The sequence below is a fragment of the Zeus faber genome (assembly GCF_960531495.2).
Source record: "Zeus faber genome assembly, chromosome: 18".
Taxonomy (NCBI): domain Eukaryota; kingdom Metazoa; phylum Chordata; class Actinopteri; order Zeiformes; family Zeidae; genus Zeus; species Zeus faber.
In genome coordinates this window covers 7,062,114-7,082,565 of record NC_137210.1, presented here as the reverse complement: position 1 = coordinate 7,082,565, position 20,452 = coordinate 7,062,114, and the positions used below count along the sequence as shown (strand labels likewise).

The window sequence follows — 20,452 nt, the reverse complement described above, 5'->3', positions numbered from 1 at the left end:
ATAAGCTGACAAAATGCACAGGGATAACATTGCAATGAGGAGTTATAAATAAGGGGAATCATAAATATATATTCATGTGTGAATGGTGTGCGTCCAGACATGGACTAGAACACGGCTCTCCAGGCGCACCAATGGCGGACAGCTGTGCCCCATTCCTTCAAATAAAACAATTGAAAACAGTGTGTTTTTAGTTTATTTGAAGGAATGGGGACGGCGCGCGGAGGAACGGGGCACAAGTAGGGATGGGTATCGTTAAGATTTTAGCGGTACTACTACTCCTACCAATACTGCTTATCATTCCGGTAATTTAACGGTTCTGTTATTGGTTCTTTATTTTTTTTTAAGAGAAAAACTAACACAAATTAAGAGCACAATCAACACTGCTTTATTTCTGTGCATTACACATCGAGAGGGGGCAATCGGGGCGCAATCTGCGCTTGCCATTCAAAGCAGGGTCTCCTTGTGCGTGTGTGAGAGCCAGGCAGAGGGAGCTAGCCCCGCCCCTCTCTACACTACTACACTACATTACATTTAGCAGACGCTTTTATCCAAAGCGACTTACAATTATTCAAACACCGACAGACGCAGCCATCAGGAGCAATTACGGGTTAAGTGTCTTGCTCAAGGACACTACAGCATGCTTGCAGGAGCCTGGGATCAAACCAGCAACCTTTAGATTACTAGATGACCAGCTCTACCCCCCGAGCCACCATTTTCTTAATTTCTCCAATAACGTTAACAGTACCGGTAACATCGAAGCTTATCAATACTACAGTCTTTAATAATTTAACCCTGGGGCTATTTTAATAGTACCAGTACTAATAGTCAGTACCCAACCCAACCCCATTCCTCTGTGCCACCCCCGGCTGAATAGTCGAATATTCGCATTGAACAGCCAAATCCGATTACACGGGGAAAATTCAGGTACAGCCCTATACAAGGCATTGCCATTGTTTTGTCCATCCATTGCATTGCAGATATCAACAACCAAGGTATGCTATACAATGAAGCACCCATAACCTGGATAGTTACTGAATATAAGTAGATTGTTCAGACACTTTATTTGACTTACCATCTCTTCTGTTGAGCTTGGCGTTGTAAGGCGCACTGCTGATTGAAGACTGTGTGGAACTCTGGAAGGATGCTTGCGGTAACGTGAAAACCAGAGCACCATTGCAATTATCTGTCAGAGAATAAAATATATATTATTGGTATTGGCTTATCATTTACAGACACAAATCATTGCCATGGGAGCATTTTTTAGTATGTCTTGTCAATAGAATCCTTTGATCTATAAGCCAAGGATGGTAGATGTAAGATGGATGGTAGAGACGTATCCAAGTGACCATGTTTCAGCAAATAATCAAATTCCCCACCCATATTTTAATTAAATCAAATGCTCAAAAGAATAATTTTCTCCTGCATGTTCTTTCTCGGTGTTTCTTTCGATGTCTCTGCTGCTTAATGTCCGACTACAGTGTGAGTGGTTGACAGCAAGACCATGCTCAGGTGCAGACAGAGTAAGCAGCTCATCTGAGATCAAAAGATACGAGAATTTCTCAGAATGTATATCATGGCACAGTGGAGAAAAATCACCAAATACTTGTGTGATTAATACTTGTGTTTACGTTGTGCATCTGTCACATGTAGAAAAGATAGAATCACACTGAATCACATTGAATCACATGACAGTAGGTACAACAGGTATTTGCACAGCCTTCCATTTGATGGCTTTGATGACATTGTGAAATGAGAGAGGATGGGACCAAATTATAGCAACTAAAAAGATAGATTTGGGTGATGGATGGTTATTTTCCAGCTGAGAAAGGCCGAAAATGCAGTCAAGGAATCGGAAGTTTCCCATCTACGGCCAATAATATTACATGAGTCTGATGGATAGAATCGTGCTGCTTTCACACATGAACTCTGGACAATGTCCGGATAATCAGGTCCGGACATTGTCCGGAGTTGCCTTTTCACACATGTTTCTCACAACCGGAGACTGTCCGTGTCAGACGCATTCACAACTACTGGAATTACTCCGCTTGGTTTAGACGAGGGGTGGAGCCTGGGTAGGGCGTGCAGGAGGCAGGACATGACGCAATCATGTATGATGCTGCAGAGTTTTACAGCACGAGGCTACTGACTTAGTAGTATTTGTGTAATTAGTACTTAGTAATTGTGAATTTTTTATTACGTTGATTCTCTATGTGTGTTGATGAATCTGCAATATAATCGTATATTTCTTGTTGTTGTTGTTGTGCTTCTTCTTCTTCTTTGTCCTCATCTGTTGTGTTATTAAATGACCGTTCTTCACCCTCGGGAGGTGGGCGTGTTGATGATAATGACGTCAACACGCAACACGCCCACTCACTCACTGTGAATTCTCTGGACAATCACCTGCTCTCTTTACACATACTGCTCAGTCGGACATTACACAGACTTTGTACTAGGGTGCTGGCTGGGTAAAGTCCGGGTAATATCTGGTCTAACTGATTCAGACATTTGCTTTCACACAAACAGCTCCTTTGGATAATGTCCAGATAATTTCAGGGTTGCAGTGCATATGTGAAAGCAGGTTAAAATTCGACGAGGGCCAATCCATGTAATCTATCAATTTGTCAATTAATTATTTAACAACTTTGAGTGTTCTCATTGTTTCCAAAATGAAAAAAATAAAAACAATTTTGACCTGCAACCATGCATGGACATAAATGAGATACCATGGAAGAAAAACCTTATATTTAGAGGAGTACTTGTATTTGTTGATGATTTCAAAGCTCAGGCATGTATTACACAGATTTATTTTTCCAGGGGTACGGAAGATGGAAAAAAAGCTTCTTTTGGTTCTTAAACACTCCGGGTGAAATGTTCAAGGTCGCCTCCGAATCCGAGTTTGAAAGTGAAGTGGGAATCGTGAAAATAACAGGGCTGCCCCACTTATCCAGCTCATAGCTCTCTCTCTCTCTCCATCGGTCTATTACCTCAAGCAGTGACCCTTGAAAATACGACAGTGAAGACTGGGAGGCCCTCCTGCGAGTCTTTGTCTTGATCTGTGTGTATGTGTGGGTGTGTGTGTGTGTTCCTTTCTAATCCAGCAGTGTGAGATTAGTGCACTTCCGACACGCAGGAGGGAGATTAAGAGGCCAGTGATCTAAGCCTGTCGCTCTCATCTTCCACTGATACGGACCTGCCAGGCACAATAAGAGCTGTGATTTGGGGGCGGAGCCTACTCCTCCTCTTCCTCCTCCACCTCCTCCCTCCTACTTCCTGTCAACTCTAACTCTCCTCTGTCGAAATCTGCATTAAGGTGGAGGACCGCTCTGAAGCGTCTATCTGAGGAAAGTAATGAAAACTGGCACCGGCTTGATTACAATTATCCCTGCTCCCTCTCCATCAATGTGCCGCTCATTCCCTCTCGCCATTTTGTTTTGGATGCCTTCCACTTCAACTGGAAAGTTATTCCGAGCACATCTGCAGCGGGGACGGGCCGCATTCATCCCGCAGACATCGCCGGCATTAGGAGCGACAGCGACCGAGTCAGTTTTTAGCGTGCCGTAGCCGGCGCGTGACCCGTTTGGCCCTGCTCTCAGATTGTTTTTTTTTCTTCTCCTCTATCTGCTGATTTGAAGTGTGACTAAAGTGGATCAAGCTGTTTCTCTGAGGTCCAAATTGTGGCAGAGCTTCAATGTGGTTGAGATGCAGATGTTCATCAGGAAGAAAAAAAGAAAAACTCTGCTTGAATGACTTTCTCTCGCTCGGGTGTTGCCATAGCAACTCTCCACAAGCACAACATAACAAAAAGCATAATTAAGAGACTATGAGAGACTAAGAGAACATGTAAAGTCCCGGCCCTGCCGACTGAATGAACAGTACGGCTGCTCCCAATCTGGCCACTAGTGACGACGTAAGACTCGAGAACGATTCGTTGGCAGGGAAGAAATCTTTTAATTTACTCGGGAGTCGTGAGTACCTCCGACAAAAGAGCTGTTTGTGCGCAACACAGACACAGAGGTTCACTGAGGACTCTGGAACAAAAAAATGATTTTTATAAATAATTTGTTCGAGCAGTTCATCTTGAGTGTGACACATTTGCACTTTGCATTCTTCCTAAATAAAATAGTTTTCACAGCATTAAATGATTCTGGTTAGAATTCCATTCACGACTCTGAGCTGAACCGACTCTTGTGACTCTCGTAACACCAACTGGATCAAGCCAACGACGAGTCCGGAAAATTGAACTGAGCTTTAAACGGAGTCAATCGTAAAGAGTCGGCTCTCCAAAAAAGAGCCGAACATTTCATCACCCCTGGCCATGCCTACAGTCCTACAGTCCAACTGAGGTCCTCGTTTTCCAAACCTTTGTCCAAATCCGACAGCCCCTCGGCCTCCATCTTGAAGTTTACACCGATACGTGTAACAAATGAGACCTTGATAGCCTGCTGGCTGGTAGAAGGAAAAACAAAACCATAACATTTTTATACGACGGCAGACATGTTCTCCAAGTGACATGTGGGCCATAACTCTGGAGCCTCTGCCAAGGAACCAAAGTCCGGCACCATTTCACTGTGCATCTTATAAAAAAAACAAAAACACTGTTGTTGTTTACAGCCTCCGTCCCGGCGCCTGTTGGAGAGCCAAATGTTGGACTGTCAATCAGGAAGACTTATGGATGGAGAATGATTTGCCGGCAAAGCCTTCACTCCCCCCCCCCGCCTCCTGCTCAGTGGCTCCTTGGCCCGGAGGATAATTGAAAATCCTCCTAAAGCTATGAATGCAATCGGCGCTAGGGCACCACTCTCTATGCAAAGTGCTGGAGCTTAAATCTCCCTCCCCAAGTTATGCATGTAGCTGTTAACTTGCCTGCACACGTGCATTGCTGGGAAATACATAATGCCATGGACACACTACACGGCTTTCAAAGCCGTCAGATCGCAGTACTGTTCACACTACACAACTTTCAGTCCTGTGATGGGGAACCTTGCAGTGTTGTGGTTTCACACTACATGACTGATCGGCGACAGGGGCTCACACATTACAAGATCCTCGAGGATCTTAGGGGAGGAATCAGGAGGAATCCTTGACGAGTCTGTCGAGTCACCAAACTACGATTTGTCACAAAAACACACGCGAGAAGTGACACCGGAAATGACACGATACCATGCACGGGAAGGGATTATTTATTTTTATTACATTCTGGATCACTGTCACAAAATGAATAAATGCAGAATTTAAGTAAGATGAAATAAATAAAATAAATGAAAAACTTGGCTGCTGCTCTGTGCACTCCCGACCCCCCCACCCCCATGTCTGCTCTCATTTGCTGCAGATTTTTGCGTCACTCCTGAGTCGACCCTGACACAACGAGATATTAAACCTGCTTGATATCTTGTTGACGTCTACGAGCCATCGGTGAGCGCTCGGCGAGCAGTCAGATCGCGTTGTGAGCAGTTCAAACCACACGCTCGTCGTTCACGGGAGCGCAGTATGATTTGCCTCCCATCTGGGGCTTTGCTCGACAGTCTCCAAAAACCTATCGGCGAGTGACTCTTTGTTCGTTTGATTCAGTCGCTGCAACGAGTGCGGGAGGACTTCCTGTGAACGAGAGTCAGGAGATTTGAGTTGTGAGCGTAATTCTTTTGAGGATCATTTAATTCTGTCAAAATGATTTATTCAGGTGGAAGAATGAAAATTGTGGATCCCAGAAACTGTTTTAGCCCGATTCTCTAAAAAAATTTGGCAGAGAAATTAAATGCAAAGCGCAAATTACAAAAATAATTTACTTCTGTCAAAAGTGTTTATTTTTGTGGATTGCGTGTAAATAACTTGAGGTTTCACACATTTGCATACTTTTTTTTGACTCTCGAGTCATTTAAAAGATTTGTTCGCTCCGAACCAAATGTTCACAAATCTGGCATCAATAGACGTCAATGGCTGGAAGCTAAATGAAAGTAATAAGACAGAGACCAATAAGTAGATAGAGCCGAGGCGGCTAGTTTAACCGTTGGATACCAGAGACGGCGGGGAACGTCCTCAGAGCTTGTATTTAATGGACATGCTGTGGCACAACAGCACGTGTGAAGACACAGCAGCGAGAGTCATCTTGACACCCCCTGGGCTGATACAACACCACCGGAGGTTATTGCCAGCCGTGTTTGGGATAAAAAATAATAGTCTCCTAGCGCTCCCCTCTGCATTCTCCAAGGAGTGCCATCATGCACCCGTGCATAGTAAGATGGATGACTGTGAGCGCATTTGGATTCAGAGCGCACACGCCCGCCCTCCCCTCTCTCTGGCCTATAAGATGTACATCAATTAATAACGGGCGCTGCAGAGAATATGTTTGTCATGTTCAAACAAATACCCATGAGTGACCTAATACCAAGCAACCTGAAATGGAAGACTAAGCGCTATCTTGAAAGTGAAGGAGAAATGTCCACAGGTTTCATCCATTTTATATATATATAGATATATATAGATAGATATATATATATATATATACACTGTACATACATTATATATAAATATATATTGTATATACATTATATATATAGTATATATAGTGGACTACACCAGGAATCTCAAACAATTAATAATTATTCACATCATTAATCGTATGGTATTTGTGTAGCTTATTGCGATTCATCCCAATTTGGCTTATACGACACTGTGTATATTGGGTTATATCCATACAAAATAACCTTTTTAAAAATGCCTATCATGGCGACGGTCCCGAACACGCCATTGAAACAGCGGCTCTCAGCGCTGCCGCTGTCTGTAGAGCAGCAGTGCATTCTGGGTAAGCGAGCAGCCATCAATTACAGATGTAAAGGAGAATATCTGTACAAAATTGGGAGTTATTGCTGAATGGGAGGATGCCAGTAGACAGCTTTTAAAAAAAACAAAACAGTGGAGACATAGATAGACATGCATATGTAGCCACATAGAGAGCTGTGTTGTTTGGAGTTGCTCACCAATATTATCCTAATAAGCCACTTTCCAATTCCCTCCTGTGGCCACTCTTGCATCCAGGCGCGACCATCAACCATCTATCAATATCAATATCCCTTGTTGTGACGCTAAGATACCTGCTCATTAGCATGGCCGCCTTCGTCTGAGCGTGCACAGAAAAACAAGCTCGGCTCTGCAAAGAAATCAAGCTCAATTATCACAACAAACCGCTCAGGTTTGTACAGCGCGTGGGAAGGATATTTTTAGTTCTGGTTTTGCAGTCGGTGGGAGGGGAGGGGGGGGCACCTGAAGATGACTAACCGAGCCGGCATTGGGTTTTGTGAGACGGAGAGCTGTTTGCCGAAGCCGCAAATCAAATGAACACCACTCGCTTGATGATGATACGAGGATGAAGGGAGGAGAAGGGGGGTCGGGCTCACTCCCTGATACGGAGTCGGCCGGTGGAAAAAAAATATATAATAAAAATGCAGAGTGGGCCCTGCCTACTCATCCAGATCTGAATAAGGCCCTCGAACCGCCCGAGCTAGACCTAGACCGTCGGGCGGTTGAGCGGATCAGACGGGTGGGATTAATACATCCGAGACTCCAAATGTCGGAGGGGGGGGCGCCTACCTGGCTTGAACTGGCGCTGGAAAAAAAAAAAAAAAAAAGAAAACTAAATAAAGTTTACAAAGCGCCTCCTGAACATCAAAACCGCGCTCCTCCTAACGAGTGATAGGTTTCCGGGTGGAGGCGACGCAGGTGTGGTTTGCCGAATAAAGACTGCATCGCTCCAGCTGACGCACAGCAAAAGTGTCAATAGCCTCAAAGGGTGGTAATGATAGCGTTGGGTAGCGCCTGCGGCTCCAGACCTCCGGGTGCTATTGATGAGGCCTCATATGATATCCAGCGTGGATAAATAGACTTTCTGGGACCGGGGCGATCGTCGCCGCCGCCGACCCTGCAAAGGTATCGGTTGACAATTAGTCCCAGACGCAGGCTGAATTCGAGGAAGCGCCGGTCAATACAAGTGATTGAAAAACACGGCCCCGGTTACTGTGGCACTTCATTCCCAACAAGGCCTTTGATGGAGTCGAGTCGAGGGAACAAATGGAGCTATAGCGACGAAAGGCTTGACCCGTTTTTAGAGATTCGGTTCGTGACGAGTCACTCGGTTAAATAATTGTCGTTCAGTTCTTCCGCCGCTTCATTCGTTTGATTCAGTCGGTGTGACGCACGGTGAGCGCGGGAGGACTTCCTGTGAACGACGAACAAGAGTCGGACGAGTTGGTTTTGGCTCTGAGTTGTGAATGTGATGATCACGAGTCTGTGATCGTTCGCTCTTGCATTACTGGTCTCATATGCCAACAAAGACATCTGTGAAAAGCAACGGACAGCATTCGCTCTCCGAAAACTGTCCATGTACAGCATTTTTTCAATTCTCAATAATAATAAAGGTTTTTCATTTGTCCGCCTCCCTGTCGGCCGCGCCGTCTGTGTCTATGCAAGGAAACCAGCGGTTACAAGTTGATTAGCCCTCTTCTTCAATATCAGGCCGGAGGACTAGATGGTCCCGTTGGTGAAGGAGTGACTCAGTGAGATTAGTACCCAAGCAGGCCCCCGGATGGCAGCGTCTGATACAGCTGTCCTCTCTGCCACCCGAAGAAATGTCACGCGAGTCACTCACATTTAAATCCGACAATGTTGATGGCGGCTGGCCTTTATTCAATTACAGATAATCACCCACGTCTCCTACATTCCGTTGCTATGGGACTTAATTGGTAAACACTGGATGTTTTGTGTAAATACTCATTACTTGTAAAAAATAACACGCCACAAAATTCCTTACAGGTACAGCCACCCTCCCATGCACACTGCATACCTCACCTCCCAACCTGCAGCCCTTTGCTGCCACCTCACCTCAGTGCAACTCAACCCCATTGACAAAACATTAGCGGGGGCTCTGGGGGTCCTCCGCCAGGAATACATTTAGTTTAGAGAACTCAATTCCTGCATTCTGGTGATTTTTTATGCAAGTAAATCACAAAATAGATTTTAAAAACCAATCTAGCTTTCCTCAAGTTAAGCAACAACAGCAACAATTTTACCTTTTTTACTTTCTTTTTCTTTTTTTACCTTGTTTGTTTTCCGTTTTCAATTTCGATGGCACATGCCAATCAATTTTCCTTTTTTTTTTTTGTCTATATTTTAAAATTTGAATGCTGTATGTGTGTGTTAACGTGTGTGTGTGTGTGTGTGTGTGAGTGTGTGTGTGTGTGTGTGTGTGTGTGTGTGTGTGTGTGTGTGTGTGTGTGTGTGTGTGACTGTGGGGGGGGGGGGGGGGGTGGGTTCTGGGTTGTCCTGTGCAGGGAGGATGCGGACGGAGAAGAGTGGCTGGGTCGCCATTTGAGTGCTGTGTAGTAAACACCGCCAAATGCCCCAATATTTTGCCTTGTATCAGCCGAGCAGCACCTGTCAAGCAACACCTGGTACTACCAATATAGTCCGCCCCTGGTTGAGCTCAGAGCAGAGCGTCTGGCTGCCACGTGACAACTGAGCAAAACCAAAATCCCATAGGGGGTTTTCTTGAAACATAAAAAAGAACATCTGGGGGCGCCCAACATCTTCATCGCGTATTCTAAAAATATATTACTATTTTCTTCCATAATTTGATTTTCTTTCATTTTTAGTTCCACTTCTTGACTTTGCACCTTTACGGGACTATGCCGTACACTTGCCCGTAACACCAGGAATAAACCGAGGCGGAAACTTACAGACTTGCTCGGCTATTTTGAAGCATATTCATTGCCCTGTATAGATCGGGGGATGGGCGGGACAGTTTGGAGGTGGAAAGGGCCTCCACAGGCGCCACATTCGTCAAAATAGATTTTTTCCACCACTCCCTCCTCCCCCTCCCCAGAGGCCCGGCGGGAAATTATCGCTCCGAATAGCTGTATATCATGTATCCATTACACTTTCTCCTTTCCATATGTTTTGGCAATCGTTTACTGCGCGGCCTCCGTTTGTTAGTGGCGTGCCGAAAAACACCTCGGCAGAAGGTGATGAACTGGGCGGAGCTTGTCAACGCATTGGAATTCTACCTCCCTCGATAGCAAGACTGATGGAAAGACGTATGCTACGGTAGATGATCCTGCATTTAGCGCCGTGCTTATCCGTAACGACCAGCAATACGCGCGGCTTCAACTCGATTTATCACAAAAAGCAAAGCGAGCTGGGAAAAAATCATGGGAATGCGTTGAGACGGTGCTGGAAAATCAGTTGTTACCGATTTGAGTGTTGTTTATTGTTATTTTTTTAATATGTTATGTTTTTTGTTTCGTTTTTTTTTTTGGTATTATTAATCTTTTTTTTCCAAATTTTTATCTTGCAACATAAGAGCTTGTTTCTATTGTTTATTTTTCTTCAGGGGGGAATTTGAAACATTTTCACTGGCTTTATTCATTAATTAATTTATGAATCTGTTTACCTATTAAAAAAATGGGATTTTGTATTTTTTTGATTGACGTGGCTGTTAAAAAAGGTCTCTGAAGAAGACAGGAAGTACCACCGCTGGAAGTGCGACCGTGTAGAAGAGAAGAGAAGAGAAGAGAAGAGAAGAGAAGAGAAGAGAAGAGAAGAGAAGAGAAGATAATCGTATTTACACAGATCCCAAAGAATGCAACAATTTCTTTTTATCCGAACAAAGCAAGAGTGTGCTATTGTTTTGGTTCTTTGATTGAATAATGCGTAAAAACAAAGCTGGTGGCACCTGTGTCCCCCACCAACTAGAACACTAAGTACACAAAATAGACAAACAAGCAATAGCTTTAGTGGTAAAATACCCACAATGCAGCACTTTGTAATCAACATCACTGCTCTCAGTGAACTCTAGTGTCTCTCATAGAAACGTTTGAATATAAATGAGGGCGAACAATAGAAAATCGAATGTGGATGTTGCTCTTCTTAATGTATATTTATATTTTTTATTTTTGTATTTATTTATTTTGTAATTGATTTGATTTTATTTCATAATTTCTACAATTATAATAATGAAAATTATAATTTAAATTATTTATTGACATTTTTATTTTATATATATATATATATTCATTCATTCATTACAATGTTTTTTTATTTATTATTTATACATTTTCCCATTGACCAATTCTGATTGTGGCTCACCGACAAACCCATCTCCGAATTCATGTTGATTTATGACATTAGACATTTTGGAACTGAATCTTGAGGTAAGCAAAATATGGAGGTGGTTGTTTTCCAGCTGAAACAATACATAATGCCCATGTGTGAGCTTGGTGCTTATAACCCCATATAAGCCATTGCGAAACTTTTCCTTCCAGATAGCTGCTTCAGGCTCCGTCGTACTTAAATCCTTGGCTTAGGATGCCAGCGCCCATGGCATCCAAAGATGCCACGGGCGCTGGCCGAAAGAAAAGCAACAAAAAAAAAAATGGGGTGCGGTGGTGGTTACTGCGCTATCCCTTTTAGCGTTCAGCCTAATTTATTCCTTGATAAATTCATCAGGGGCCTCTAGTTGTGGATCTGTGGTGGCGGCAGGTATCTGTTCACTGAGCTAATAGGCGAGCCCATGAAAGTTTAAAGTAAATAAAACAAACGTACCACCCGAGCCAGATTCTCACTTATAAAAGATGGATGCTTGGTTGCATGCGAGCTCCGGCAGCTGTGAGGGAATTGACTGAAAACGGAGAGAGAGTGAGACAGGGAGGGAGAGAGAGAGAGAGAGAGAGAGAGAGAGAGAGAGAGGAGAGAGAGAGAGTGAGAGAGAGAGAGAGAGAGAGAGAGAGAGAGAGAGAGAGAGAGAGAGAGAGAGAGAGAGAGCAATATCCCACCCACAGACACTCGTTGAAGGCTGTCACATCAGACCAGTAATGAAAGCCCCCGCTGCTGCCGCTTCAAGCCGGAGGCACGCTCAAATAGTGGGAGGAATAAAAAGAAACAGGGAATCACACTTCCACGCCCAGCTGGAGACCTCCTCTTAAAAGTTGACCTCACTTTGGCCTTAGTTACAATATTATAAAAGGATAAAGTATGTATATACTGTTTAAATATTAGGGCTGTCAAATGATTCAAATAATGAATCACAATTAATCGTGTGATATTGTTGTGATTAATCGCGCATTGCACCTTTTTTTATTCATCCATATGTCACCCTAAAGAAAGATTACTCTATTTAAAAAGTAGTGCATCGAGTGATGTATGTGATTATTGAGAACAGAATCAAAAAATAATTGTCATCAAAATGTATCCAATGGCATTTTGATTTGAACAAGCCATTATCAATCTTCTATTCCTTTCCACTGGGCCAATGGCAAAGACAAACTAGCCTGTTTACATGAAATTGTTATATAAAAGCATGTGGAATAATAATCGTAAAAAAAAACATCAATTTAAAAAATAAATAGATAATAATGATTTGGTGCGGCCCCTTGTAATTCCCGCAGGGACCTCTAGGAGATGCGCGGAACCTTGATTGGGAACCTCTTGGATAGAAAACGAATTCAGTGTAAGATGAAACTGTTCATTTACCACATCAAAACGTTTGTAGTTTGATCGTGTAAAAGTATTGTCATCCAATACATGGTGTATAAGAAAATGTGATTCATCAGACCAGGCCACCTTCTTCCATTGCTACATGGTCCGGTTCTGATGCTCACGTGCCCATTGTAGGAGCTTTCAGCGGTGGACAGGGGTCTGCATGGGCACTCTGACTGGTCTGCGGCTACACAGCCCCATACGCAGCAAGCTGTGATGCACTGTGTGTTCTGACACCTTTCTATCATAGCAGCATTAACTTTTTCAGCAATTTGTTCTACAGGAGCTCTTCTATGGGATCGAATCAGACAGGCTAGACTTCGCTCCCTCCACACATCAATGAGCCTTGGATGTCCATGATTCACCCGTTGTCCTTCCTTGGACAGCTTTTGGTAGGTACTAACAACTGCATATTGGGAATACCCCGTTTTGGAGATGCTCTGACCTATGGTCTAGCCGTCTAATTTGGCCCTTGTCAAAGTCACTCAGATCCATACCCTTGCCCATTTTTCCTGATGTGGCTGATCGGTTTATATATATAATGATATATAGTATAGCCAAAACTCCTGCAGCGCCAGTGTTTCTTGAATGGCCCCAAGGCTGCCAATCACAAAGCAACTCAAAGGTCACGTTAGAGGAGCAGTATCGACGGCGGCTGAAGGACGTATCGGATGTGTCTCTGTGGAGACCGGGGACAAAGGGAAGACAAAAAGAAGCACAAAACACAAAACAAAACAAAACAAAACAAAAACAAACACAAAACGGCAGCTGTCTCATCGGTAAAAGCAAAAGAGACATGGAGGGGGATGCGGCTGCCTTTATCTCCTGTCACCTGACACAGGCCACCGCACAAGGCAGCCGCCTGCGCCGCCGCGCCACCATCCCTCCCCTCCTTGTGTTTCCCTCTCTCTCCCTCCCTCTACGGGTAAATATGAGAGGAGCGGCGGCTGCTCGCTCGCCCGCCCGCCCGTCCTCCAGGAGCCTCTCGCTGTTTCATCTTGGCGCGGTGTGTCAATTCTGATCACCGGATACATTCGAGAGCCACGGCGAAACGTCATAAATGAGTAATGCGGCTGTCAGTTTTGCTTCACTTCATCTGCTTACATCGCGGCCGTAAACTGCCCCCCCCCCCCCCCCCCAACACAACACAACACAACACAACACACAACGCACTCCAGTGTAATGGTCATCCCCAGAGAGAGAAGAGGGAGCAAGCATGAACAAAAAGTTAATATCTTGTTATTCCATGACTTTTGCGCTTTCGTCTGTTCTCAAATATGTTGTAATAATGGGGTCTCGTCTGCGTTCGCGAATGCGATCCCTAGTTTTGCCGTGAGTTCCGTTAGTGCCGAAGCTGCGTATACTTGGGAAGAAAATCTTCAGTCAGACTTCCCAGAGGGTAGGAGTTGAAGGGTTGGCACTTATCATTCCACGTCATGATGGAAGTCACTTCAGTTCGATGGCGGCAGGCGTGAAATTCACATTCTGGCATCGTGTGACGGGACGGTAACTTTAACTGCGGGGGGTTTTGGGGGTTAAGTGTTTCCATGCCCATACATAGCTACAATACTGAGGGGATTTATGCGCCTTTAATTATGGACATTGATTGAAAAAGCACGACCCCTAGTGACTGTGGAATCAAAAGAAAAGCAGGCGGACAGTGCGTGGCAAAAGTTATTGCCCGTTTTATACGCAACAACCGGCAAAAAAAAAAAAGAAATACATTTAATTCGTACCAAATTCTTGGCGTCACATGACCAAATAACCATTTTAACATCGCAAAAAAAAACAGAAGAAAATGAACGCGTGGGATTCAAATCCACGAGGAAAGACACAGGGCCCTTGCGATTATTATCACCGCTATTATTTTTTTATTATAATTTATCTCGATTATTGTGAAAAGTTTACCTGACCCCGTCTCCCTTGAATTTCTTGAAATCGTTGTGATATTTTCTCTATAGTCTATAACGTACGGACCCGCGTGACCCGACGCTCAATTTGTACCCTGTTCCATAACGAATCGTCTGTTTTGAACGTATTGTAAAGACTCATGCGTCTATAATCCACATCTAATCACGGAACCTCGTTTCGACGTCTGAACTTTTTCCCACGCGGCGTGTATCGCTACTCACAGTGGCTGGCGGCGGACGTCGGACTGACGGCGCAACGAGAGAGAAGCGCGCACAGGGCGAGGGTGTGGAGCACGTTCCTCGGCATTTTTCCGAGCAAATCCACCTTCCACGTCGCGGCAAATCCCGCCGCCGGAGGATTTGACGTGGGGCCGTCACACCGTTTTCTCCTCCTCCCCGTTTTCCAGCAGCATGGGTAGAGGAAGGGGGAAAGTCGACAGCGCGGAGGAGTACCGCTCCCACACAGCGCTTCTTGGCTCACTAAGGCGCACCTCTATCTCTCTGCCCCCCCCCCCCCCCACCCCTCCCTCTCGCTCTCTCCCACTTTCACTCTCTCTCTATCCCCGCTCTTCCTCTCCCTATCTCTCTTCCCCTCTCCCTCCCATTCCCTTTCTTCCCTACCCCTCCCTCTCTGTATGCCCTCCTCCCTCGGTGCTCCCTCTCTTTCTCTCTCCCACTCTCACTCTCTCTCTCCCGCCTCCCTCATTCTCTGCCATTGCCCTTTCCCTCTCTCCCCCCTTCTCTCTCTCTCTCTCTCTCTCTCTCTCTCTCCCATTCTCCCCCATCTTCTCTCCCCGTCTGTCCCTCTCTCTCTCTCTCTCTCTCCCGCCTCCCTCTTTCTCCCTCTCTCCCTTCCCCTCCCTCTCATGCTCTCGCTCCCTCCCTCCCCCCCTCTCCCCTTCACGCTCCCTCCCTCCCTCCCTCCCTGTCCCTCGCTTTCCCCTCCGCTGCCCCGCCTCCCTCCCTCCCTCTCAGCCTCTCCTCCCTCCCTCTATCTGTCCTCCTTTGTGTCCCTCTCCCTTTGCTTGCACCATGTTGCCACGGGAGCAGACAGGGTCCTACGGGTCCGTTCAGCACCACGGCAGTGGACAGCTCCGAGCTGCATTCATTCAGCTTTTCAGAAGCTTTTCCTTTTCCTTTACATTATTGTGCTACTTTATATATGTCACTGTTACCGACCTCTGAGACAAGGAGGTGTCAGTGGTTTGGAATATATATATATATATATTTTTGTTCTATCTTTTTCGTTAAGTGTTATATATCATTGTAATTAATCTATAAGCTACTGAAGCTTTATCTGCTATAGCGCTGTCCGCTATTTAAACTTTGAGCGATATTGTGAACACTGTCCAGGAGCAACAATACTCAACAATACACTACACACTGGCTCACAGAAACAGGACCACCCAAGTACTGGACCGCATTGTTCATAAAAAGGTTGGTCGCTATTGGGTTTCAAAGTGCCCTCCACACGCAGATTCAGCACAACCGTTTGTTGTGAGCTTCAGGAAATGGATTTAAAGGCAAAAACAGACACAAGATCAATGCAGTACTGCAATTCAATGCTCTTCCACTGAAGGGGAAAACTCAAGGCTACGGCACACAGCGACACCATCCACAAGTCGGTGCTTCCAAATTCGTGACCGGAGCGATATGGAAAGCTTAGCCTCGCTCAGCGTGACAATGTTCCCCGTGTACAAAGAGAGGGTGCAGAGAGCCCCGACCTCATCCGCATCAAACACCTCGGGGATGGATTGGGAACTCAAACGGAGAGCCAGGCCTAAACAGCCAACACCAACACCGACTTCTCTAATGCTATTGAGGCCGAATCGAAGCAAATCCCCGTTGCAATGTACCAACTTCCAGCCGAAAGCCTTACGAGAGAGGGGAGGGCCATATGGGCAACTCCATATTGCACTGCTGTAATGGGCCCTCTGATAACATTATTGGATAGTAATGGATATGTGCTGTCCTTCTGGTTAAAGTGCTCCAACAGGCTTTAGTAACAGTGTGGGCATAATATTTGAAGGGGCTAAAGCCATATATGAAAGGCTAACACAGCAATGATTAGATTTCAGATCTCCCCAAAGTCATAGGATAATACAACATATGAACCTTAATATTGATCTTCAAGTTAAGACAAACATAAGGGTTTTATTAATACAATGAGTATCCACCTGTAGACGGAGCAGAGGGTCTGATCAGAAATGGCACTAAAACTGACTTCTTGGGATTTTGCAATGGACGCCAATGTATTTACTATAATAAGTACAATTCTCCCAATTGGACAAGGCTGAACAAATGGAATATAGTTGTACCGCGACTTATGACTGTAATTCGTTCTATAAGAACGGTCGTATGTTAAAACAGTCGTATGTCGAAGCAATCTTTCCCATATACACCACGCTGATATTTTTCTATGATTTCCTTCTTAGTTTCAATGGGAATCATTGCCTTTTTCTTTTCCCATCATCCTTCTTCTTAGGACTCATCATGAAGGGTGAAAATAAACAAAATACACAGCACAAACACAGTAAATATGAAAAAAATATAGATAAGCCACGAACTACGTGCACACACGATGTAGGTCGCCCACTGACTGACTGCTGACTGACTGCTGACTGACAGCTGACTGGCTGCTGACTGGCTGCTGACTGACTGCTGACTGGCTGCTGACTGACTGCTGACTGGCTGCTGACTGGCTGCTGACTGGCTGCTGACTGACTGCTGACTGGCTGCTGACTGACTGCTGACTGACTGCTGACTGGCTGCTGACTGGCTGCTGACTGACTGCTGACTGGCTGCTGACTGACTGCTGACTGACTGCTGACTGACTGCTGACTGGCTGCTGACTGACTGCTGACTGGCTGCTGACTGACAGCTCACTGGCCACCGACGGACCAACTGTAAATTTCGACGCTCGTATCCTGGAGCAGTCGGTCGCAAGTTGATACAAATTTTCGCGACTATCGCTACTCGTATCTTGGATTAGTCGTAAGTAGATGCAGTCGTAAGTTGAGGTACCACTGTATAAATATACAGGACTGTATATACTAACAATTAATATTAGTTGTATACGTGATTTATATATCCAGAATATTTTTAATAAAGTGTTGTCTTATCTTTTTTTGTAAATGAGTTAATGGATCTTTGCATTTCACCTGGTTAAGAAATGGTTAATTTGGGGCTTTTGGTTAAGTTCAGGTATTAGGCTTAGGGTGGTTACCTTTAGTTTTGGGTTTTAGTTATGGGTTTCCTGTGGTTAAGGTCAGATTATGCATATAGAGGGGCGGTTCACCAAAAGCAAAATTAAGTATTAAGTATTACTTAAGTAAATTATATCAGTATCACTTCTAAGATTCTCCAAGTGATACACTTGTAGAATATCCAAATAGTGCTTTTGTAAATTATGCATAGTGATGATAAAAAAACACTTCTCTTTACAGATTCTCATTTTCTCTACTATCCCACCACAGTCAAATGACGTTTCCGTGATCACAGAGGAGGAACAATCCCTTCAAATGGGCATCGCCGTCCTAGTCGGAACCCGCTCAGCCTTGAATGTGAGGGTTCTTTGCATTCGGAAATCGCGACTCATCCATCATCCCGTATGAGTGAAATCCTCAGTGGTTGCCCTCCTTGTATCCAAAATTAAATTGTCCACAGCGGGGGGTTCACTTCACTCAGGAGTTACATGCCAGACAGAGGATATTTTTGAGTGAACCGGTCATCACAATCAGGGAGGTGTAACAGATTCAGGTGATCTGTAACATCCCCCCCAAAATAAAACATGGCATAATTTTTCCTTTTTAGCTCTGTAGCCCCAGCAGATAGCCTCAGCGTGTTTTCCGGTCACGATTGTGGCATGAAAGCTTGCCAGGTGTGCCTTGAATAGGATTCAAATTCCACTTAAAATCTATAGATAATGGAAACTAGCTCTTGCATTGCAAGATCAAAATCACAAGGCCGCACTAATTCATCTATTTGACCAGTTCCATTCAGAATAGAAGCTCTCCGTTCATCAGCACAAGTTACATTTTTACACTGAAAGTGACAACTATTTGTAGTGATGTGAGGTCCCACCTTTTTTTGAGATTTGGTTCCTGATGAGTCACTCGGAAAAAGAGTCGTACATTTCTTCCGACTCTGTTCATTTGATTCAGTCGGTGTTATGCACGCTGAGCGAGGGAGGACTTCCTGCGAAAGATGAACGAGAGTCAGAGAGTCGATTGGCTTTGTAGAATAATTGAATTCTGTCAACATAATTTATTTTGGTGGGATGCAAGCGTAACTCAATCACATTCAATGTGAATTGGGCCAAATGCCTAGAACCTTGGACTTGAATTTAGTTCTCAGTCATTTCTGTGACTTTTGTTCTTTTAATACTTTCCGTTTGTGAGGACGATTCACTCTTTTGCCGGAGTGGCTCCCGACTCCCGAGTCATTTAAACAATTTGTTCGCAACGAACAAATCGTTAGCAACAAAACTCATTAGCAATAAGTAGGCCATAATAATGAGTGCAGTACTATTATTCGATTGTAAAACGTGTGCCTTGGCAGAAAGACAGTCAGGGAAACCCCAACTACTCTAACATAAGTGCTGTTCACGTGACGTGGAAAGTTCAGTTTGAATTTGTTTCTATCGCTCGTGCTTCTGCAAGTGTAATGCAGTGAACGCCGGTGGCCGCTTGGCCTCTGGAACATAACCTCAACAAAGCGATCAAGGGAGGCGGAGACGAGCACGGCCGGAAAAAGGCTAACCATCATCGTCAGCCATTTCATTTTAATTGCATGGATTACGGAGCCCCGTTTCCAAAGATAATGTTTCTTGTTTCATTGGCTTTTTGAAGTCCCCACACCGCTTTATTGCGCTCTCTCTCTCTCCCTCTCTCTTTCTCAGCCTTTCCTTCCAAGTGAAAAGAGAGATTAATTTACATTTATTTCATATTCATTCCTTTCATTTCATTTTATTTCCAATGCGAAAAGCCCTCCAAATGTGGAAAATCAAGAAGTGCTTATCAAGCCTGGCTGAAGTGTCCCTTTAAGAGAACATCCCCAGATCATGTAGTGTTGCAGTGTTGTTAGGGAAAATGAAATAAGAAATAAAATGAGTTACAATAAGATAAGGCTTTTAAAAGCTCAATATGGAAAAATATCGGGGGGAATAAAATGCCTACCGACAATGGTTGAATGAAATTAGCGCCAAAATGTACCGTCCATGTGCATCCTTTCTTTTGTGGCGTGAAAAATGAAGGTAAAATGTCAAGAAACTAAGCACTGCAGGTTTTCAACATACATGACTGACAAGACTAGACTACAAGACTAGACAGTGAAGACTAGACTGAACACTAGACTAGAAAACTAGACTGTGAAGACTAGACTGTGAAGACTAGTCTGTGAAGACTAGACAGTGAAGACTAGACAGTGAAGACTAGACTGTGAAGACTAGACTGAACACTACACTAGAAAACTAGACTGCGAAAACTAGACTGTGAAGACTAGACAGTGAAGACTAGACTGTGAAGACTAGACTGTGAAGACTAGACTGTGAAGACTAGACTGTGAAGACTAGACAGTGAAGACTAGACTGTGAAGACTAGACTGTGAAGACTAGACTGTGAAGACTAGACTGTGAAAACTAGACTGCGAAAACTAGACTGCGAAGACTAGACTGCGAAGACTAGACTGCGAAGACTAGACTGCGAAGACTAGACTGTGAAAACTAGACTGCGAAAACTAGACTGCGAAGACTAGACTGCGAAGACTAGACTGTGAAGACTAGACTGTGAAAACTAGACAGTGAAGACTAGACAGTGAAGACTAAACTGTGAAGACTAGACTGTGAAGACTAGACTGCGAAAACTAGACTGTGAAAACTAGACTGTGAAGACTAGACTGTGAAAACTAGACGAGAAGGCTAGACTTTAAAAACTAGAATGTAAAGACCGGACTGTGAATACTAGACTACAAAACAAGACTGTTAAAACTAGACTGTGAAGACTAGACTAGAAGGCTAGACT

At 44.4% G+C, this 20,452-nt stretch overlaps 1 protein-coding gene across 1 annotated transcript in view; it reads right to left on the bottom strand.

Moving 5' to 3' along the window:
* Positions 1-20,452, bottom strand: part of LOC307244375 (contactin-associated protein-like 5) — a gene marked incomplete at both ends in the record, with an annotated part of 122,216 nt that overhangs the window by 58,083 nt on the left and 43,681 nt on the right. Inside the window, 3 exons of the mRNA XM_080019524.1 lie at positions 1,073-1,183; positions 3,974-3,987; positions 4,324-4,446. Of these exons, the coding sequence (XP_079875650.1) occupies positions 1,073-1,183; positions 3,974-3,987; positions 4,324-4,446 (248 nt within the window). The remainder of the gene's footprint in view (positions 1-1,072; positions 1,184-3,973; positions 3,988-4,323; positions 4,447-20,452) is intronic.